The sequence below is a fragment of the Poecilia mexicana genome, unplaced genomic scaffold (genome assembly GCF_051168715.1).
Source record: "Poecilia mexicana isolate PSO_F unplaced genomic scaffold, ASM5116871v1 scaffold_1, whole genome shotgun sequence".
Classification (NCBI taxonomy): Eukaryota; Metazoa; Chordata; class Actinopteri; order Cyprinodontiformes; family Poeciliidae; genus Poecilia; species Poecilia mexicana.
This window is the reverse complement of record NW_028263370.1, coordinates 9,653,248-9,676,184: the sequence shown is the minus strand read 5'-3', so window position 1 is coordinate 9,676,184 and position 22,937 is coordinate 9,653,248. Positions and strand designations below refer to the sequence as shown.

The 22,937-nt window shown below is 40.1% G+C and overlaps 1 protein-coding gene across 3 annotated transcripts; it reads left to right on the top strand.

The window, feature by feature from the left end:
• Positions 1 to 1,878: 1,878 nt before the first annotated feature.
• On the top strand, positions 1,879 to 22,929 carry acsl1a (acyl-CoA synthetase long chain family member 1a). 3 transcript variants are annotated; one of them, XM_088004122.1, is made up of 21 exons: positions 1,879 to 1,999; positions 13,232 to 13,444; positions 14,115 to 14,232; positions 14,319 to 14,383; positions 14,480 to 14,581; positions 14,828 to 14,927; positions 15,010 to 15,185; positions 15,265 to 15,297; positions 15,458 to 15,509; positions 15,622 to 15,695; positions 17,006 to 17,083; positions 18,585 to 18,719; positions 18,844 to 18,978; positions 19,145 to 19,240; positions 19,379 to 19,451; positions 19,585 to 19,673; positions 20,290 to 20,406; positions 20,499 to 20,642; positions 20,748 to 20,849; positions 20,933 to 21,004; positions 21,174 to 22,929. In XM_088004122.1, exons 2-21 carry the CDS (start codon positions 13,250 to 13,252, stop codon positions 21,312 to 21,314), a joined length of 2,097 nt encoding a protein of 698 aa, XP_087860248.1. In that variant the 5' UTR covers positions 1,879 to 1,999; positions 13,232 to 13,249; the 3' UTR covers positions 21,315 to 22,929. The 3 variants fall into 3 exon arrangements, with proteins under 3 accessions (XP_087860248.1, XP_014845043.2, XP_014845042.2); XM_014989557.2 differs by lacking the exon at positions 17,006 to 17,083 and adding an exon at positions 16,880 to 16,957; XM_014989556.2 differs by lacking the exon at positions 1,879 to 1,999 and adding an exon at positions 9,987 to 10,134.
• Positions 22,930 to 22,937: the final 8 nt, after the last annotated feature.

Below are 22,937 nucleotides of genomic sequence, written 5' to 3'. Positions count from 1 at the left end.
ATTCCCATATGTCAAGCTAATGAACTTTTGGTGTTTCTGTAATTGCCAAAAACTTCCTGCTATTTTTTTTTATTACTTCATTCATTATCTCAGTTTATGATCTGCAAACATTCAAACGCGGAATCACAAACAAGCCTCCAGTCCTGCAGCCTTTCAGCGCAGCAGCGGCGCTCGCTGATGTGGCCCCTTGTGTTGTCAGGCGCTGCGCTCTGACCCGTGGTGACCACCGCTGAGGGCCTCAACGCAATCCTTTGGTCTGGTGCGCCACCCTCCGCCTGAACCGCGACAGTTCACACGGTCCCCACTGAGTCTGAAAAAGACTTGCCCCTGAAAACAACGTTCAGATCTGAGACTCCAGAGAAGCATGTGCTAGGTGTTTTATCAAAAAGCGCGGAACAAAGTTAATGTCATTCTTGTAACGGGGTGATTGCAACTTCAGCTGGATTAAAAAAATAAATAAATAAAAATAAATAAATAAATAAATACATACATACATATTTAGCTGTTCGAAAATAGGCAAGCAACTGCTCTGTTCAAGATTTTCCACAATTCATAATTTTCAACATTCCTCTTCATAAAAATAGCTAACACTATAAACCATATGATTTTTTAAAGATCACCCGTAAACAGAGCTGCTCAGTTTATTTATTATTTTTTTAGGAACAAGGGCTCCCTCTTGTGGTGTTTTGGGAACTGCAAAGGCTGTGGCGTTTGGTCAGAGAAAATGAATCGTTAGTTTATTATGTGAAAACTTAATAAGCTTTTTTAAAACTACTTTTATTATGGAGGAAACCAGCCCCAGCAGGGGTGAGTGAGAGGATAGCATTGTTTTGTTTTCTCTCTCTCTCACCCATCCCTGGTGTTTCTATCTCAAGTTTGGGTCTATCAGAGGCAGGAGTTTGAGGATTCACCTAAACTGAGTCAGCTCTTTCTCCAGATATCTGTTTGGCCACTTCACTGCCTTGAGTGCATCTCAATGTACAGTGCATCTGGAAAAAAAAGTAATTTTATGTTTTTATTAAAAATAGAAAATCAAGAAGTCACATGAACATAATTATTGCCACTAACCACTAACTGAGCAGACTTCACCCACTCTTCTTTGCAGAACCTCTCGGCTCCTTTGGGCGGGAGATGTCTGTGCAGCAGTTTTCAGTTCTCTCCAGAGATGTTCCATCAAATCCAAGTCTGGACTCTGGCTTGCTCTCATCAGGACGTTCACAGAAGAAAGAAGAAAGAAGCATCACCCCATTCTGAAGTCAAGAGTATTCTGGATCAGGTTCTCACCCAGGATGTATAAAAACATCCAGATAGCATGAAACTGCCACCACCATGCTTTGTATTAGCCTGGTGGTGAGCTTCATATCAAAGAGTTTGATCTTTGTCTAGTCAGATCAGGGAATCTTGTTTCTTATGATCTGAGAGTCCTTCAGGCACATTTTAGCAAACTACAGACTTCCTGCCATGTGACTTTGATTAAGGACAGACTTTCGTCTGGCCACTCCACCATGCAGGAATGTTTGGTGGATTGTTGCAGAGCTGGTTGTCCTTGTGGACGGTTCTCCTCTCTCCTCTCTGGGACAGTCAAGCGTCTGTCTGGTGCACAGACACAAACATACTAATGCTCACTACTTCATATTTTGACATTTCCCATCATCAGTATGGAGCTTTGTCCTCAATTGGTTCAAAACATAGCTGACTGAAAGCCTGCAGTGGAACTAAAATCTGTTTTAGTGAGACAGTAGAGCCATTCTGACTTTAGCAGATATAATTATACGTGCCACTTATTTTGGAAATGTGTGCAGCCATCGCTATCACGACCCTTTGGCCAATGGGTGAACGCCTCTCAGTATTTTTGGTAAAGCAACATGTGACTCCGCCTGTTATTGGCTGAGAGCAGCAGCAGTAGGGAAACTAAAACACAGGGTTCCGCCGCTGCCGTTCCCGCTGCTGTTGCTGCTTCTTCTTGAAGAATCGCATTAAAGTCTGCAGCTGCTCACAGGTTAGTTCATTGGGCTTTTAAAAAAAAAAACCCACACACACAGACATATTACAGCCTGTGGCTGAGATATGAGATCAAGATGGCGATTTTGCGCCTCATAAAGCAGGATGCGAGCATTTAAAACGTTGATGTTATTGTTGTCTTCATTAGAAGTGAGCCACGTTTTGTTTCCTTTTTTGACGCATCTTTATTTCCGTTTTTCTTCACATTACCACCGTGTTCAGCTGATTAAAACACAAAACGCGTTAGTTTCTGTCATATGCGTGAAGAGGAACCTGAGTGCGCGCATAAAGGAGGGTTTTGAAATGAAAACAGATATGGATGGACACGTAGCATCATGGGTGATTTGGTACACAGTGTGCAATGATCCACTCTGACTGCAAACTTTGCTGGGTTTTTCTTTTTTCTTTGTGGACCTGTTTCCCTGCAGCTTTGTTGCATAAATGCCGTCCATCTCTTTGCTGTTAGTTTATTACTTGATAGTGTCAGAGGAACAGTGAAACCTTTATCTTTCAATTCATGCTCTGGCATCCCGCCACTTCGATCATCACAGCGTGTATGTATGTGTGTGTGTGTGTGTGTGTGTGTGTGTGTGTGTGTGTGTGTGTGTGTGTGTGTGTGAGCAGTTAAACATGACGTCCTCACATGAGGAAGTAAGTTTGGTGTTATTAACAGCAGGCCTGTGGCTGCACCACAGTTCTTTTTAACCTGTTTTATATCAGACATAGATGCCAAAAAAAAGCTTTATATACAAATCTCTCTTTAATGTTTAAATTAGGTATTTTATTTTAAAATTAAAACTGTCTCTCTGTAACGATGTTTTATTTGTAACTGTATGCTACAATGGCAAAATATATGCTTTTGTTCCTTTACTTTGTTTTGCCATTTCAAATAGTATTAGAGGTCCTCCTATTCTATCTTTTTTTTTTTAGCTGTGAATAATAACATAAGGAACAATTATTTGCAACAATGTGATGGCAAATATCTGAAATGTGAGTTTCCCATTGATATTCTTATTCTTACTCAGATGTCTGTTATATTCACAGACACACCCCAAATGCGACTGGGTTGCAAATAGGTTATTTTCCGGTCCTTTGTAAACAGTGGACAGGTGTGACTCTGTTGATTTAATACAACCTGTTTTGGTTATGGGTTTGATGCTGCATACAAGGTTACGTTTTCAAACCAAACGAAGGTTTAAAGTTACAACTCTCTAACCTCATAATGTCCAATAATACCTTAACTGAAAAACTGTTGCAGCTGAATATCAGAATACATACTCTGTGCAAGTATTTTCATAGAATTCTTGAATTTGTTAAAAAAAATATTGCCTGGCTATATTGACATGCACTAGCTAACAACTTAGCAAGTAAAGCACTAATTACTGATAGAATCAACGTCAATAACAACTCACTGACTTTAATAGTATTGTGGAGCATTGTTTTAGTGTCTTTTCATTGCATCATGTGGAAGTACACTGATGTCTGATCTGGTTGTTGCTTTGTTCAAATTGGCAGTCTTTGAGGAATGATGAAGCTGCTTTACGGTTCTTCTCTTACAGGTTTTGACCAAACATTTGGTTAACAACCACCCACTTTATGCCCCCTCTGAATAAACCCATAATTCAGGTTAAGTAAATAACACAACAATTTTTAGTGAGGGGAAGAAATGTGCTTGTTGATATCTAGAGATATTTTTCAGCAAAGGCTGTTTCACTGATATAAAGAGCTAAATGTTTCTGGTATCAGCATCTTTACTGATGAGCTTGAAAAGTCTAAATGAATTTCATGTTTCACTTAACTAAAAGGAAGCTGGCACAAGCAATGTTCAGTTTTCAGGGTCATTGTTGCAATTCATGGTGAATACAGTTGCCAAGCAACCAGTGGAAATCCACAGACAGGGGTGTATTTAGCCATAAATTCAGGGGCCCATGCCCATCCCTTCTAACAAATCCCATGTTTCTTGACTGAAAGAGCTACAAAGAGACAAGTGTTAATTTTTTTTTACAGCAGAATAATCTGAATTTCAACAAATATGGTGCTTTTACTATTGCAGAAATTATAATTAATGTTGAATTATTTTCATTTTGTCCTTTGTTTTTTGGAGTAAGTAAACAACAAACAATTATCTTTTTAACTGTCACATGGCAGAGCAATGCAGTTTACCCATAAATATGTAACATCCGGAATAGAAAATGTTCATAATATTTCACACCTCAATATATTTCCTGACAAACTGTTTGGTTAGTGTTGCTTGAACTACGCTGGCCTGCATTATCTGGCCTGAGCTTGGTTTGAAACCTTCTTTGTGCTGCCAGAGGTCCAATTTGAAGCCGTCCTTGAAGCACACAAAGACACGGAGAAAGTCAATATTGTGAGATTTCTACCACAGAAAAACTCAAGAATTAATATTACAGCAAACCCTGCACAAGAAACAAAGTTAAGGCATAAATAATTGTATATTTTTGTGTTATGCTGGTTGGAAAACCTTTACTTTCGTTTGAAAGTGCCAAATACAAGTACATTTAATGTTGTTTTTTTATTTAGGTTCTGTGTCGATGGTTGTGTTTCATAAACATGCACAAAACATAGGCAGTAAAGCCCAAAATTATTCATACCCACTGCAGATTTAGATTTAAAACCTATTTAATTCAATCAACAATTTTGTTGCTGACACCAATGAGACAGACTTCTTACAGAGGATAATAAAACAATGTAAACGGACCATTAAGTTTGAAAAGAAACACATGCATGTGTTTTTATTGACATTTTAAGTAAAACTAATTCATATACTTCTCAATAATCATTGGAAAAATCCTGATAGGCGTTACAATAGCCAGGGATTTATTATTGTTCACCAGCTTTTTGCATAAATTCACTGGTATTTTGGCAATTTATCTTTGCTGATGAGCTCCAAGTGTTTGAGGTTGGAAGGCCTCCTAACCATCATCCTAATCTTTAACTCCTTCCACAGATTCTCTAGCTGTTAGATTCAAATTGGTATTACTTCCAGTCAGGAGAAACAATCTGCTATGTCTAATGCATTCTATTAGACAAAATGTGGAAAGATTCCCGCGGCACAAAAAAAAACATTGTACAATAGACCGTAAAGCAATACACTTTTTGCAGAAATCCTTCTGTAAGTGTCCTCAGCTGGTTTTAGAAAGACCCAGGCAAACAAGGTGCAGACACTGCAGGCATTTTAAAGTAAACTTCCTTTTACAGGAGTCTGTGGAATGCAGACTGAGTGAGGTGTCCTTTTTTTTCCCCTTCTTTTTAATTGACCACACAGTGCAGTTTTTCCACATCCGTGGCAAACAGAGAGGCAGTAAAGTGACCGTGGAGAAGTCACATGTTTCCCCTTTGAGCACAGGAGCAGATTTCTTTATAGCAAACAGAGGGAGAGACTGTGGCTCTGCGACCCTGTCATTACGCTGTCCTCGGTCATTTGAGAATACCAGCATGACTCTGTCTGTTGTGGGACTTAGAGCAGCCTAAAAGAGCTGATGTTTACAACACAACCGGCCTGTCTGTGTGACCTTCACAGCGGGAAATTAAGATCACATTTTGAGACTGACTGTCATCATCCCGACAACTTTTAAGTCTTGTACCGTGACTACATTAAGTTGAAAAAAACTTATTGTGAGAGCAGAAATGACCCTTGCAGGATAAACAAATCTGATCTGCATGGCTGTTTGAGTGGAACGACCTACTTGGAAGTCCTAAAGAACTGTTATCTTGTTTGTTTTGGGGTTTTTTTTTTTTCCCAAATAAAATGCTTATCTTAATGTCATCTCAGGAAAGTTTACTTGGGTGCACAGATTTCTGATGTAACACCCTCACTTATTTAACTTATTCTGATTTCACTGTAAAAATTATATCTAAGGACACGACATAGTTTGTACTTCTGGTGAAATCTGCTGTTTTGCAATAGAATCAAAGCTTTCTTGAAGCTTCCTTCCTTTTTTTTTTTGAACTCTTAGAGTTGATTTGAAACAGTGTGAAAATGTCTCACCTTAAGTCTCATTCAGTCAATTACACTTTTCCCACCAAAAAGTTTTCATTTCCACCTGGTAGATCTTGGGCATGCTTTGTTTACGAGATTACATTTTTAGCTTCCAACCAGTCGACCACCAGCCGGGGCGTAAAGGCAGCTGATTCCTCAGTGCATCTGGAAAAGCAAGCGCTCCTTCTGTTCATCCGTCATCAGTTCTGAAAAAAGAATATGTTTGAATGTGTGTGTGTGTGTGTGTGTGTGTGTGTGTGTTACGACGGGTCGATGAGCCAGTGCAAAAGACATGGAGACTTTAAAAATAGTAATAATAGGTACGTCATAGCCAGATCTACAAATCTGACTGACATAATAACATTTAGTAGCTGGCTGCTTTGAAAAACCCCTGTGGCCCTCAGGCTGCCGGTGGTGGCATTGTTGAAAAAATGTGTTTTTATTACAGAACCAATTAATGTTGTAAAAGCAGCAGAAGTTGAGGAGTCGGCCTAAGTAGCTGCTTTCACTCTCTATGCTTAACTAACTGGTTGATTTGCTCCAGCTTCACACTAATGCTCAAGAATATTGTTTATCAAACGTGACCCTCGGACCGGACAGTGTGGTCAGAGTGATGGTACTCTCTCTGTGATCTGCGTTAAGAATGGTTGACTGGTTGGAAACTCTTGGCAGACGTGTGACCTTTGCTCTACTTCACTAACCCCTCCTCCACCCTCCCCGCTCTATACATTTCCATGCTCTCCCTCATGTGAACGGCAGTGTGAGGTTTCATCATCGGGGGGGGGGCAGGACCTGCGCTACTCAGTGTGGTCGTCTTGTCCAAGGTCAGCCTTCGGTTCCTAAAACCGGGGCTGAGAGGGATTGGGTGTAGGGTGGACACGAGTCAGGAAGTGCAGAAAAGACGTCACACTGGGGCCACATGAGCCTTACCAGCCATCTGACAGCCGCACAGTGACAAGCAGCATGCCTCTCTGTGTGACTTGTTGCAAGGTGTCAGCTGTCCTGCCATTTTCAGACAGCCCCTGTTCACTCACCTTCGTAAAACAAGCTCAACTGGTCTGGCTTTGCCTTGAAACATTAGCCTGTAAATGTAGATGGAAAGATTTATATATGATTAAAGCCATTTGGTCTTTTTGTTGGAATGTTCCCTATGGGGCAGGGTGTGCCGGTCGTGAATTAATCACTGAGCCAACGGGTGCACCATTAGTTTCAGTGGTGTTCCTACTGAACCTTAAAGACCGTAAAGACCTTCGGTGCTTGTTGCAAAAAGAGGCGGAGAAGTCACCAGTTAACGTTGGTGCACGAGATGAGCTACAGTTTGCTTCCAATTTTCTCCATTTTTGTCATGTTTCACACTGGGATTTCAAGTGATAAACACAATGGTGTACATATTTGAGAAGTCAAAGAAGAAAATACTGTTTTGCAATCTCAATCTGCTTTAAATGTCTCCACAATTGAGATTAGATCACAGAACTTCAAAGTTGTGCGTAACTTTGTGTAAGTGTATGTCGTACAATCTCAATAAAATACATTGAAGTTTTTGGATGTAACTTGACAAAATGTACAAAATCTTAAGAGGCACAGTTACTGAAGCGCTGTATCTTAACTGTGTTATGTTTATTTCTTACCATGATGTGATTCTTTTTCAAAACAATATGTGATGTTATTGTATCAAATCAAGCTGCAGCTGATAGTTTTTAGGATTTTTTTTTTATTTCTACTAAAACTATCACCTCTAAGTGAGGTTTCATAGTTTTCAAAAATAGCTACAGCAAATTTACAGCCCTGATTCAAACATGGCGACACTTCTGCTGTTTGGATTTTGATTTAAAGACAAATTACCTGAGATTAAGATCATTTTATTTTACCTCTAATGTGTCACTCATATTTTAGTGTGACTTCCTGTAAAGTACAGATATTTCACTTCTTTGCGAGAAGTGAAACATTGTAGAGGAAATCAAGTGCGTCTGACCAGCATTGTGTCATATTACTCTAACTTTCTGGCTGCGTCTGGAGTGGCTCTTGTGTTAACAGCGAAGCTACGATGTGCCTTCCAGCTGCTGGAGGGAGCTGCCAGCCTGTCTTCATGTTCTGTTATGTGTCAAATGACCTTTCTGCCCTCCCCACTTTCTCCCCCCCACCCCTCACTCCCCTGATCCTAGTGTCTTCTGCTGGAGTGTGGTGTGACTTGTGAACTTGCTCTGCCATTGGCTTGTGAGTCTTCCAGGCCAAGTATGGAGAGAGGAGGTGGGTGGGGTGGTTTTTTAGGACTACCTTTCACCTCCAGCGACTGTTGGCACATATAATCTGCAGGAGGCAGTCTCTGAAGGGGGTCTGTTGCTCGTATTTTCATTTTACATCTTTGCCACAGATTTTTCTTCTCGTCTCACTTGAAAACGATGAAGAGATAAAATTAAATCATTTGGGTTTATGTTAAATTCTTAAAAAGCAGAATTTTTGTTATCGTGTCTTACAGCAATTACCACACTTTTTGGCAAAAAAGGTTTTATGTCACATATGAAAGTAGTTTATCATATAGATATTGTTTTTTTTTATCAATATGACCCACCAAAGTATTCTACCTAACATGTAACACAATAAATGGACTCCTGCTCAGTTTTTCTACATTTCCTGATACTCATCTGCTTTCTGTCTTTATTTTTTTTATAAAACCCAAATCTTTACTTTTTAGCAAAGCTTCACATGGCTAATCTGAAGATGCAGTAAAAAAAAAAAAGTTTGTTATACCCTCTCTATAAAAAATGAGATGTCCAGACTAGAGTTAATGTTAACAAACAGAAACAGAATATGGAGCCAAAAAGTAGAAGCTATGTGGGGGATCAGTGAAAAAAAGTCTTAAGGAGTAAAAATATAAAAGCATATATTGCTGTTAACTCCTTGCAGAGAAACATTGGGAGTGCAACAATCTGGTTACATGCTGCCTGTGACATGCCAGTGGTAGCTGCCAAGAGCTGTTAGTTTAATTGGAGCGATGGCTTTTTGTTTCCACTGTGGGATGTAACTTCTTCCATGCCAGAGCTCGTTGGTTGTAAGGATAGTTTCTGTGAAGGTTTTCACTGCACTGCTCACTGGGGTTTACTTGTTCCACACTGTCATCCCCTGATGACGCATCAAAAAAGTTTTTTTCTGAGGTTTAGCCAAAACAATGTTTTCCGAAGTAATTAATTGGCAATTAGTCAGGGTGTCAGCTCTGGTAGCTGGTAGCCTGTGGAAATCACCTGACATGCTGCTCTGGGCTTGTTATCTGGCACTCCATTAGTTTCCACATTCTGACTTTATGTGTTTTATGACACTGAAAATATCTCTCCCAGATCCAAATTTTGTCTTTTTTTTAATAAGTGAGGAAAAAATGTTTTAACTGTCTTCCAGCCAGCTGGCCAGAAGTGTGCAGCAACAGGCAGGAAGGGAGACACCAGTCCCTTTAGCACCTTCTCTGACTTCTCATTAAAAGGGATTTAAACTGCAGGAAAAGTTTGATGAATAATTTGAGGTATTTTGAAAGTTCAACTTTTTAAAGGCTCCAACCTTCAGGTTGGACATCCAGCCCATGCCTAGTTAGCACTGCCTTAAGGTAGACGCTTAGGCTAATTGTCTTTGTTGAACTACATGTTTCGGTTTCCTCCAAAATGAAAACAGCACACAGTTTCCAAATAATGCCTCATGTTTGTTTCACACTCCGAAACACCTGTGGAAACAAGTCTTTAAATCACTGTGGACAGCTTCACCTTTCTTCTTGCTCCGTAAAATTACAACACTCAAAATGTTAGATGTTGTTCTAATTTTTGGTTTAAATTTGTGCTGAGCCGGACGAAAATCTTGACTGCACATCCGATGTGTCTGAGGTGAACAAAAGGGGGAATCCAATCTGTGGGTTTGCTTCAACCCGCCAGCTGCGTGACTCCGCGACGAGCAGCTTGCTGCGTCTCACGCGTCTGTGTTTCTGTTTGAGGAGGGGCGTGTTTCTGCTATTCATAGTTGTGAGAACTTCAGAGGTCTATTGGAGGACAGCGCGAGTCCTTCTAATAGCAACTGCAGCACTGCCAGGCCTTTCAGATAACAGCACCTCTTCACTCTGAAACACAGCCTCGGCCCGTCCTCGTTTACGCTCTGTGAGTACAGACATGAATTAAATGTCATCGTGTCAATAATCTGAGCAGCGGCGTCTGACAATCTGTTAAAGTTCATTTCAGTTCAAATGAGTTGACTTAGTAATATGATCGTACTTCTTTCACGTTGGGCTAAGAAGTCCTTTTATTTCTTCTGTCTTTGACAAGCTAAACCATTTTCAGTGGCTTACTCTTCTGTTTTGTAGTCAGGAGATCAAGTTTATTGATATTTATGTTTTATTTAATTCAGCATTAACTGTTTAATCTAACTTTTGTTTGGCATCTGCTTTAAAGTACTTTACTCCAGTTGGCACTAGTCTCACTTGTCATGAGCTTCAGGGTAATAATAGAAGTAGGTGAGAAGTCAATTGTTACCTCTATGACTCTATTTACCTTCACTGCAGAGGTCAGGTCAGTTGACCTGAATGTCCTCAGAGGTTTATAGCAAAAGTAACTTATTACAAATATGCATGAGGTGATTGAAGAGTGCATTATTTACAGAATCCGAGGTTTATTAACCAACCATATTATTTCTGCTTTAAGCTACAGAGCTGTAGAGCTGTCTGACTACAAGTCCCAAAAGCTGCCATAGTTCTGCTACGTCTGATTTTAATATTTCTTTTTTAGCTCTCCTGCAGCGTATTAGCAGGACCTTCTTATTATTTAAAGGAAGTTTCAGCCCAGTGACTTCAGCTCAGAAATATTCCAAGCAGAAAGCTTTCATCCCCTCCTGAATTGAGTGTTTGAACGTCTGTGGTTGTTTCCTTATATCTCCGTGGAGGCTTGTGACCAGGAAACGTGTGTGGAGTCGGATTTCCTTCCTACGCACAGCTGTTAAACGAGACAGCACATCCTTCCCTTTAAACGCAACAATTGAGAAGGATCAGTGTGAACGAGAGGGCTTTAGATGGAGCTTAAGAAAGTGAAAGATGCTGATTATGTGTTTTAAGATCAAGATGTTAAAACACAAAACGTCACACATGAAGTATGAATTCACAATTGGAATAATGTATATATATCTGCATCAAACCTTTTATTCAAGCATATTAATTTAAAAAAAAAATGCTATAACGCTCACCCAAATTGTCCAATTCTGATCTGAGGACACATCGTTGCATCATTCTAGCAGAAACGGCTCAATAGTCAGACCTCAAATGCTTTAGTGCATGACTGCTGTAAAAAGGGAGGACACAACAAAAGTTTGCATCATTGGATGTTCATGTGATGAGGTATTTCTGAAAGCCCAAGAACACAATGATGAATGATCACCGAGTCATAAACACGGTTCTCTGTGGATTTATACCCGAAACTTAGTTTTATCCTCTTCTGTTCCTTTGTGTCTCCTGGCTCTTGTTTTTCCATCAACATGTCAGGATTAGATGTGCATGTCATACACAGAAGGGGAAACTGAAGAAATGACTCAAACAGCAGCAGTTTTAAGGGATTAAGATTGTAGCACCTTGACATACATCAAAGCACCAAAAGAACAAAATAGACGTCATATCAGCTAAAATGCGATACTTCACGTAGCCTAGATAAAAGGAAAGTACTCTCTAACTTAGCTCAAGCTGTATTCAAGGTTTTTCTTCCAGAACGGTTTTTGTATTTGGCAGTAATACAAGCCATTTAATAGGGAGCTGCAAGTCAACATATGTGCGCATGAAAACTCGGTAGTTTTGAAAGCACAATAAAATGACATTTTATTAGTATTACAAGGTTATTTAAACCTTATATTAAACATAGTATTAAGATTGTGTCCCACTTAATTGACTTGCCAAATACATTTCAGGAGGTTGTACCTGTTTTTTTTGTTTGTTTTTTTTTAAGGCAACTTGTATTTTGGTAAATAAGACTTTAAGCTGCAGTCTTTGGTCATTTCTTGTTCCTTCTGGTCATATTTATTCAGATTAGCTGTCTGAAGTGCTAAGTTAACATGTTCTCAGATCTGAAATAGCTCTGATAAACCGAGATCCAAATGTTTTTTGTCTTTTTTCGTTTATCTCCCTTTAAATGCTGCCACATTTGCAATGAAAAATAAGTTTGGGCTTAGCAGTAGATTTGATTATGTGAGTTGCATCTATCTAAGTGTTGTCAGACCAAGTGTTGGAGGCAGTATCACTGCAGGAGACTTTATCAGAGACTAACTACAAGATTTGGTCGGACTGACTTGCAGGTCTCACTTCAGCTCCATTGAGTTCTTGTAGATCTACTTGTGTGTTCATCAAATTCTGGTTGAAGTGGGGATGCCAGCTGTAAGTTGTTCCCAATGATGAGCCAGACTTGTGCAGCTCCACTTTTTCATGTATCTTAGCTGATTTCTTTTAACTTTACCATTGTGTCAAACAAGAAAGCGATGTGGCCTTCAAAGACCTCCCAACAGCTCTCAAGCGCGATGGTGAGGGGTTGATCATTTGTCCTTGCTTAGCAGCTAACAGCTTGCAGTCGCTGAAGTAACAATAACCTCCTCTGTATACAGAAATGTTCTGGTGTCAAATGGGACGCCATCTGCTTGACAGCTGAGTTTTGGCCCAGACTGGCACGTCAACGGGACAATGACGCTGCTGTTTATTGAAAACTGAGTTTTTATTTAGACAAATTTAAATTCCAGTAAGGAACTGCTGCTCTTTGTTTGTGTTGTTATTCTGGTTTGGGGTGAAAGTAGGTTTTCCATTTCACTTCCAGAATTACTTAGCAACCTAAACTAAACCAAAGAAAGCTGGTAAATTACAATTTTTTTTTTTTTTTTTTTTTTTTTGGAAATATGAACATTTTACAGTAACACTTTAAAACAAGTTTTGCTTATTTTACAGGTTACTTCTGGTTTTTATTTGGAATCATTGAACAATATTTGTGGAAGCTATTCATCTTAATTACCAAAAAATTATCTCTGACTTTATTTAAACTGTGGTCGTGTTGTCAGTTTAAAATACAGCATTTAAAAAGATAAAGATTTGCTCTATTTGGATGAAACCATAATTATTTCTGCTTACTGTTAGTAGATGTGTTTCTCAAAAATCTGTCTGTCTGAATGAAATGAACACTCAAAGTTTTTAGATCCACTAATAGATCAGTCTGAATGTCTTCCTCTGTTTCTGTGCAGGTTCAGTTTGTATCAGCCATGCAAGCTCAGGAAGTCCTCAGACAGCTGCGGATTCCCGAGCTGGACGACTTTCGGCAGTATGTCCGAGGCTTTCCAACGAACGCCCTCATGGGTATGGGCGCCTTCGCCGCCATCACCACCTACTGGTTTGCCTCCAGACCTAAAGCTCTCAAGCCGCCATGTGACCTTACACTGCAGTCACTGGAAATACCTGTGAGTTTTCACGTTTTTTTTTTTTCAGTCTGACGGTCTTTCTGCTCACCAGTGTAGCGTACTGGAACCGTCAATCCTCAGTCCAGTAATAAGAGTGAACATTCCTAAGCAGCTGGTCTCATGCTGCAGGAATGAGGAGTAGTTTATCTCGCAGCTGGTGAAGTGATCTCTGCAGGAAATTGTTTTCAGGGATCTTTGGATTCCCATCATCCAGGTTTTTCTTGGCTGATATTGATTTCTGGTTTCCTCAAGTCAGTCCTGCTGATCTTATTTGTAAACCAGAGCAGAAAATTGACAAGAAATCTACTGCAGTTTCTTTTATTATTATCATAATTCTATATAACAATATATAAGTGAGAACAAGGGCAAGATTACTCCTATTTATGCAATCCAGTGGACGTTTCTTACCGTTATCTGTGCATCAAAAACACTATTGTTGACTGGAACATCTGAAAGTGGAGTCGGCTGCTAGTTTTGATGCATTCAAAGAACAGAATTAAACAAATCTGATTCCTTATTTGACCAGCCAAAAACGACCAGATTCCGATTGGTGCCTCTTCTTTTGAAAAATGTTGTCAGTTGTTACTGACAAAAAATGTTTATAGTCTTGATTGATCGCAGGGATGCAGGAGTCACCATGTCTCTGTGGATGTTATTTTGCTCTTCTTAGGGGGGAGATCGTGCCAGAAGGTCAGTGCTGAATGACAGCGACGGCGAGTACATGACACATTATCACAGCGACGCACAGACAATATATGAGGTGTTCATGCGAGGACTCAGGGTGTCAAGTGAGTTTCTGTGCTATGATGTTGACTCTGCAAACGCCTGAAGAGATCAAACGGAGTCAGGATGCCACCTCTGTTTTCTGTGGTAGATAACGGACCTTGCCTTGGGTCGAGGAAGCCAAACCAACCGTACGAGTGGCTGTCTTATCAAGAGGTAAGCTGCGGAGTGCTGCTGAAAGGAAACGCCTGCTTGAACTCAAATGTGGTTATTTTATTTTTTATTTTTTTTAAATGCCCTGTTTCTGACAAGGTGGTGGACAGAGCACAGCACATCGGTTCTGCCCTTCTTCACAGAGGTCACTTTCACACAGGCGACAAGTACGTCGGCATCTTTTCACAAAACAGACCCGAGGTAACGCACATGTTTTTTGTTGTTGTTTTTTTATATATATATTAACAAGCCATTGCTTTTGTCTGATTTCCATTTGATATCAGTCTTCTTGTACATACAACAATATCTTAGATTTAACTTACTTTCTCTCCATCCGTCTTTACACAAATATTTGCATGTTGTGCTTCTGACACGGCAGGCTTTCTTCAGTGCAATAATAATACTGATTTAAACGCATCAAACCCATCTGCTCTGTTTTTGCCACAGTGGACGATTTCAGAGCTGGCCTGTTACACGTACAGCTTGGTTGCAGTCCCGCTGTACGACACGCTCGGCACAGAGGCCATCGGCTACATTATTGAGAGAGGTACAAACTAATTCCCCCATCGCATGCTGTGAGCCAGGAACTGAAAAGTTCAACCACTCCGCATGTGTCGTCTCCGTTTCAGCCACCATTTCAACAGTGATATGTGACGTAGCCGAAAAGGCTCGGATGATTCTGGACTGCATCAGCGGCCAGGGAAAGACCGTGAAGACCATCGTTCTCATGGAAGCTTTCGACAAGGAGCTGGTGAGCCGAGCAGCGCAGAGCGGGGTTGAGATTCTCAGTCTGAAGGAGTTTGAGGTAAGGGTCTGGCTTGTCTTCTCCATAAAATAAAAATTTTAACTTCTCCACTTATGTTGAGAGATTTTTGTTTTTTCAGGCCATCGGTGAAGCTAATCTTCAGAGACCAACGGTGAGTAGAAACAGCGCAGATCCTCTGGCCTGACAAACAAGACGTGGCTCCTGATTCTTAAGATGCTAACGCTGTTATTAAAACTCCATCTATAAGACATTACCATTACAATGCACACTTTGATCCAAAAAATGAGCAACATCTGTCATCTTAACTACAGCCTCCCAAACCAAATGACCTGGCAGTCATCTGCTTTACATCTGGAACTACAGGTAAGCCCAGGAAATAAGGCTACTTGGATGCTTTTCAAACAATAATTTTTTTTTTCCATACTACAGGATGTGTTTTCTCTATTTTTCCTGAGCTTTTGTCTTTTTACTGCAGGAAACCCTAAAGGTGCAATGCTTACTCATGGAAATGTAATCTCCAACACTGCAGCGTTCATTAAAGTAACACAGGTAAAAAAAAAAAAAAAAGTCACCTTCGAGATTTTCACCTTTATTCCTCTCGCAATCTGACTGATGACAAAACTGAGAATATGTCCCTGTAAAAGCAGAATTTTTAAGATTTTGTCATAATACAGAAAAAAATATTCATGCCTCTCAAATTATTTTTAAATTTTGTCACATAACAGCCAAAACCTTCAATGCATTTCAATGGGAGTGAAACGATTTTAAGTGATATGCCTACAAAGTAGTGCATAACTGTGAAGTGTAAGAAAAGTTATACATGAATAAACACATTTTCTGAAGAGCAAGAAACACAGCAGACAGATTACGGACAAAGTTAGTTGATTTCACGTTTTAATTCTCTGCAAAGCTACCAAGACATGTAGCTTCACCAAGCAAGGAGATCATTAATCACTGAAGACATTCATGGTAACTTTGGGAACCACTACTCAGGGTGGGGCGCACCGTGGAAACATGAAAAATCATTCTAAATATAGTAATCATAGCAGCAACGTGCTAAAAATAAAAATATGTAAGGCATCTCAATAGATTCAATACAAAAGCAGAGTTTCTACTCAAGGAGCATATTAATTTCCCGTCACCAGTCTTCCCATGGTAGATATTATCCCTCAGTCACAAGCTTGGCCAGAATCAAGAACGTTTAGAGTAGGAGTTTCTCATACAGCGCACAGAACAGGGACCGAATGGCCAACAAGCAAAGCGTTGCGACATCATGCGCAAAGCATCGTTTACTTGGTGAAGCACAGTGAAAGCAGCGTCGTGCTCTGGTAAGAGAACCTTTGCAGACATCAGAAAAGCAGAGGCTGTGGAGGAGGTTTGCTCCCGTTGCAACACGACAAACAGCCCAAAAGGTGCTGTCAGAGCTACGATCAGATGTTTTAGATCAAAGCATATTCATGTTAGTCTCTGCAAACTTTTTCATAATTTTAATAGTAAAAAAAAACAAAAACGTCACTCCACTCTATGCCTATGCACTGCATTGTGTTTTATCGTCAAACATAACGGAACAAAACATCAAAACTTTCCAGGGGCATTAACACTTTTTGCGAGGCGTTATTAAGTGTAGATGGATTAGTTTGATGCTGTTTGTCTCTGTCTGACCTTCTCTGATTCCCTCTCTATCCTGCGCCCCTCCACCGCCCCCCCTTGGCCCCATGTGACCTGTTGCTCAGGACACACTGAAGCCCAGTTCCAAAGATGTGCTCATCTCCTTCCTCCCTCTGGCCCACATGTTTGAGAGGGTGGTGGAGGTACAGTACCTGAGTGACCTGCATGTGTTTTCTCTGTGTCCCCTGCAGATACACAGCATGCTGAACCTCCATGACATTCATATATCCTATCTCCCGCTAGCTCACATGTTTGAACGGGTTGTGCAGGTATGTTGTGGACCTAATATACTGTATTTGCAATAATTTATTATTAGTGGTGAACTACTTTTAGCTTTACAGTAAGGCTAACATAGCCTCGTTTTTTTTTTTTTTATCATTTTAACCACCAGCGCAGACATTTGAAGTCTGTTTAATTTACTCTTGGGGTCAAGAAAGTGTTTTTGAATTGAAATGAATTGAAAGCTTTTACATACTGGCAAATGAAGCATCGGCGTGAGAGCGAGCAAGCAAATAGTTTATATGCCACTTTGCATATTTAAAAGAGATGCAAATGAATCATGTTCTTATGGGAAAGATGTTGGTGAAGAGTTTCGCATTTCAGGTGTAGGAGATCAAACAAGTCTTGGGAGGAGAGCAGAATCACAGGTCAGCCGCTGGAGGACATGTTTAAGAAATCAAACTTTCTGCCATTCAGAAACTAGAAATAGTTTTAATAATTCTGACAAAACAGGAAAAGATTTTGTCATTATTTAACTCAAGGCAGTGATGTGAAGAAAACGGTTATGCGTCTTTTCGTCCAGTGCACGTAAATAACTTTTTCCAAGCGTATATTTACTCGAAATTATGGAACCTTGAGAATCTCATACCAGGCTGTGCTCACTGCAGACCCACTGCTTTGTCTCCTGAATGGGAGGATGTCAGCTGTCAGCCAGTTGGCATACACAGCTGCATTTGAAAATGCTGATATGGAGCAAGTTAAAACAAAAGCAGCAGACCCTTACTGCACCACATCAGTGACCAGTTACTTTCCTTAACTTCCAGGCTTATCTTGAGCAACAAACCCGTCCTGTTTTCCAGCGGACAAACGTTAAGAGGAAAACGCAGCGATGTAACCATTTGATGCAGCTGCCTCTCAGCTCTAAGCCGTGCCGGGTTAATTGCTTCCTTCCCAAGCACACCACATTCGGTGCATCCTCACTCGCTCAGCTGGCTGCCTTCTCCGGAGCTTCATGTGCAGCTTTTGATCCCCAAGCTAAATTGGATGATTTTTTCCAATAATCAGCTTTATTGGACAAAACTGTGTGTGCAAATAAGGAATTTGACTTCTGTTTCAAGCACTCACAGCGCGTAGACATTAAGGAGAGATACATAAACTTTGCAGGAAGTAAAACAAAGGTTAAAAGGAACAGTGCATACATGTATGGTGTGTCTGCACAGCCATTAGGTTTCCCCATTGTGCTGCCTTTCCTGAACCATTAATAGTATCTCTTTGCTAAATGAGGTTTTATTTTACCATGAGACCACCTGAACAAAACTCAAGCAAACTGTATTCTTCACAAGTTCTCAAGTGGCTGCTCTAAAACTTGTGTCAGTGCTAGCGTTTACTAACAGACAGAAGTTGGGTGTGATGGAGTAACGCCATTAAGTGTTTGTCCTCAAACATCAAGTGATAGGATCAAAATTAATTTGTAGAATGCTGCCTTCTAGTGGCCAAAAGAAATGTAGTTTTGATTCGCCGTAGAAATAAGTAGGATGTTTTCTTCGTCAGGGTGTCATCCTCATCCACGGTGCGCGGATCGGCTACTTCCAAGGCGACATTCGACTCCTAATGGACGATCTGAAAACTCTGCAGCCAACGGTTTTCCCCGTCGTGCCGCGTCTCCTCAACCGCATGTTTGACAAGGTCAGACGACGCTTGATGTTTCTTCTGTTACTCTGCCTGGCCTTTACTTATCTGCCGTGTGGCTTTATTTAGTTCATTTACCCCGATGATGTGGAGAACTTGAGATGTTCTCATTTCTCGACAGGTGTTCAGCCAGGCCAACACACCCCTGAAGAGATGGCTGCTGGATTTCGCCTTCAGAAGGAAGGAGTCTGAGCTGAAAAACGGGGTGATGAGAAAGGACAGCATGTGGGATAAACTCATCTTCAAAAAAGTGCAGGTTAGAAAGTAGACGCATTTTGTTCTCCTGAAACCGTATTCTTTAAAAGCATTTCATCAGGTCTAAGGTCACAGCATGCACAGCTCAACGTAAGCCTTCTTGATCAACAAACTAAGGTCACGTTCTTTCAAACATTTACACTTCAGCACGAATTTATTCTCCACAGATGAGCCTGGGCGGTCGAGTCAGACTCATAATCACCGGAGCAGCCCCCGTCTCTCCAACCATCCTGACTTTCCTACGAGCCGCTCTCGGCTGCCAGGTCAGTCAAACTCATCCTGGACAGATGTATCATTCTGATAAGTGGTCCATGTAAATATTACTAATAACTGATATCACTATTTATTGAACTACTGAAGTTCACTTGGCTTCACGTCACCACTGACATCTTTTCTTGCAGTTCTACGAAGGCTACGGCCAGACCGAATGCACGGCTGGGTGCACCATGTCCATGCCCGGAGACTGGTCAGCAGGTAAAAGTTTTGGTTTTCAGAAAGTGTTGCTTAAACTCTAAATAAGGAGGCCCTGTTATGAGTTAAAACGTAGCATCCGAGGTCAGGAACGTGCAAACAAAAACGAAAATAAACGTAAATGTCGTGTCCTCAGGTCACGTTGGGCCTCCTCTGCCATGCAATGCGGTAAAACTAGTGGATGTGGCAGAAATGAATTACCTGGCAGCAAACGGAGAAGGAGAGGTGAGGATCAACCTTTAACCAGACTTTTTACTGGCTGATACCAATTTCCAGGATTCTCTAAAATATGATCTACTGATTACCTTTTTTTTTTTCCTTGAAGACTGTAAAACATACAAACTCATTTGTGTAAGCTTTGCTTTAATTCAGCTGTTGAGTTTAGTAGCTATTGACCATTAAATCTCAATGATGGAGATACAAGTTCTAACAGATTATGAACGAACTGCAAGATTATTTCCATTTATGTAAGTCCAAAGCCAAAGTGCATCAAGGTGCACACTGTTGGTGGAGGTATTTGTAGACCAAAATGGTGGACGTTCTCAGTTTTGGTGGATTTAATGAATAGGAAAAATCTTAGGCCTGAAAAAATCAATTATGATAGGTGCATTGAAGCATTTTTTTTTAGCATACTCATATAGAAAGAAATCAACATAATCTGTGAAAACAGAAGATACCATAAAGTAGGTGTAGTTGGATCTGGTGAATAGATTAAAGAAGTAGTTGTTTGTTACCTGATGCTTTGTAGATTTAGACAAAATTGTCTTAAATTGAGTGTGGAGGAGGTGACTTTTTGCCTTTTGGCGTGATATTTCGATCTGTAACCTGTGTGTCATTGCAGGTGTGTGTCAAAGGACCAAACGTATTCAAGGGATACTTGAAAGATCCTGAGAGAACAGCAGAGGCAATCGACAAGGATGGATGGCTGCACACGGGCGACATTGGGAAATGGCTTCCGGTGAGCAAAAAAACGCAGTAGCAACATAAAATTACGATTCAGACAATGCGGGAAGTTTTAAGCTATAAAAATGCGTTTTGGATTTGCTGCAGAATGGCATTCTGAAGATCATTGACAGAAAGAAACACATTTTCAAGCTGGCACAAGGAGAGTACATCGCCCCGGAGAAAATAGAGACCATCTATAACCGCAGCGATCCGGTGGCTCAGATATTTGTTCATGGGGATAGCTTAAAGGTTAATTATTCATCCAGATCCATTACATTTGAAAGAAATTGACCTCTTTTTGTAATGCTGCAACTATTTTTGCTCCATTTAATTTTTGTCTTTCTTGTATTTTAGGCATGCCTGGTGGCCATAGTGGTGCCGGATCCAGACTTTTTACCTATTTGGGCCAAGAAACAAGGATTTGAAGGATCCTACCTTGAGTTGTGCAGGAACAAGGTTTGATTTAATAAACACTGCTGTCTAATCGCACAACTCTAGATTTCAGGTCTGACATGTTTTTTGTTTTTTTTCCATTTAAGGATGTAAAGGGAGCCATTCTGGAGGACCTTTTGATTTTGGGCAAAGAAGGCGGATTAAAGTCTTTTGAACAGGTATCTAATGTTAGCTAAAATATTTAATCAAATGTCAAAAAACTTTGTAGAAGTGACGCAGCAACATATTTCACCAGTTTGAATCGACATGAAAACAGCCTTTCAAGAAGATGTAGAACAAAAGGGAAACCATCTGCTCATTTATTTCGACCCGTCTGTTCCTCTGTAGGTGAGAGACATCGCATTACATCCCGAGATGTTTTCTGTTCAAAACGGTCTGCTGACCCCGACCCTGAAGGCCAAGAGGAACGAGCTCCGGAGTCACTTCAGAGAGCAGATTGACGAACTTTATGCCAAAATTAAGATGTGAGCTGGAGCCGAGTAACTACCACAGCATGGCCACGCAAACAACCGCTTCTTGAGAGGATTCTGTGCATTTTGTCTACCTGGTGATGATTCAAGTAATTTTGTAGTCGTGTCAAACAAATAGGGGCAACGGGTGTCAACTTAATACCTGAAAAAAACGCACAGAACTCTTGAAAATAGAAACCTGAACTTCTCATGCCTTCACTGCCAGAAAATTTCAGCAACTAAAAAAAAGTGTAGACTTTTTTTTTTTTTATTCTCGGAGAAAATACTCTGAAGTGCTTTTACATTGACTCAACCACAACTATTTATATGCCAAGCTATTTAATGATTTGGTGAGCTATTTAAGTTGCTATTTAATGTGATCACCATGCCTGTAAATAGTTTTTTTTTCTTTGTGCTGAAAACCTATATTTGTATGCAGAATAGCATGTCTGAGACTCTGTAGTTATAATCTCCTGCATTCCCGTGTGTCTCAGCATTGAAGGCTGAAGGGTGGAGTTGGTTAGGATGTATAAAGAGAAGTTTGGTCAAGAACCTGTTAGGGTTCATGTGCCTTTGTTTTTGTATAGTGCATGTAAAATAGTCCATGTAGCTGTGTTGTACAAGCAGAGACATCTCTTCTAAAAAAATACAACAACACATGACTGACTTAAGATGTTAGTCATGATTAGCACAGAGGTTTCCAAAGATCAGGTTTGAAGAGGTTGAAAACACAAAAGGATAAAACAGAACATCTTTGCTGTAATATGATCAGCAAAACATTTCTCAACATGTCACTGAAAGAGCTTGTGCTGCTTCTGACCTTCCTCTGCTGCCAAAAATCAACTATCCTGGCAGAAGAACAAACCACATAACTTGAAGCACAAAACAGTATCTACTTTTTTGAGGACTGACAGCAAAATGCAGTGGATCAAAATTCGCCGTCTTTGTAAACGTTCAGCTCCTCTCATTCACACACAAAAGTATGGAAACGCAGGATAGTAGCATTAAACCAGTTAACTCAAGACAACACGGTTCACCTCAACAGCTTTACTGATGAAATGTTTTTTAATAAGGAGCATAATTTCTCTTTTAGTAAGAGAAATTATAAACTGAAATATCTTTAAAGGAAGGGATTTATAGCATTTCTTTTCATTGTTTATTTTGAGTTGGTGAAATTGGTGAAAACTTGAAATTGTGGTAAATTTTAAAGATGTGCTGCTAATATTTGCTAAAATGGTACTTTCCTGTATCAAGTTTAAAGTTTTATAAGAAAAAAAAAAATATATATATATATATATATGCCACAGGTTTCAAGATGAAAGTTTTTTAAGCTTGTATATATACATATGCATATTACACATTTAGAAGGAGGATGTTTTCTTGTGATGATTTTCTGGAAGACATCATAGTTAACTCAGAAGTCTCTGCGTGATGGTCTAAAATCTTCAAGCTGCCTAAAAACAAAATGTCTAGTTTCAATTTAGAGCCGTTCTCTGCACAGCTCAATATATCGCATCTCTTTGACATTAAAATCTCGTTTTATGTCTCTTGTATAAAAAATGGGGTGGGTGGGGGGGATGAAATTTTCTTTGAAATCATTGGATTGTTGTCAAATAAAATATCTTCTTTCAACATTTTTGTG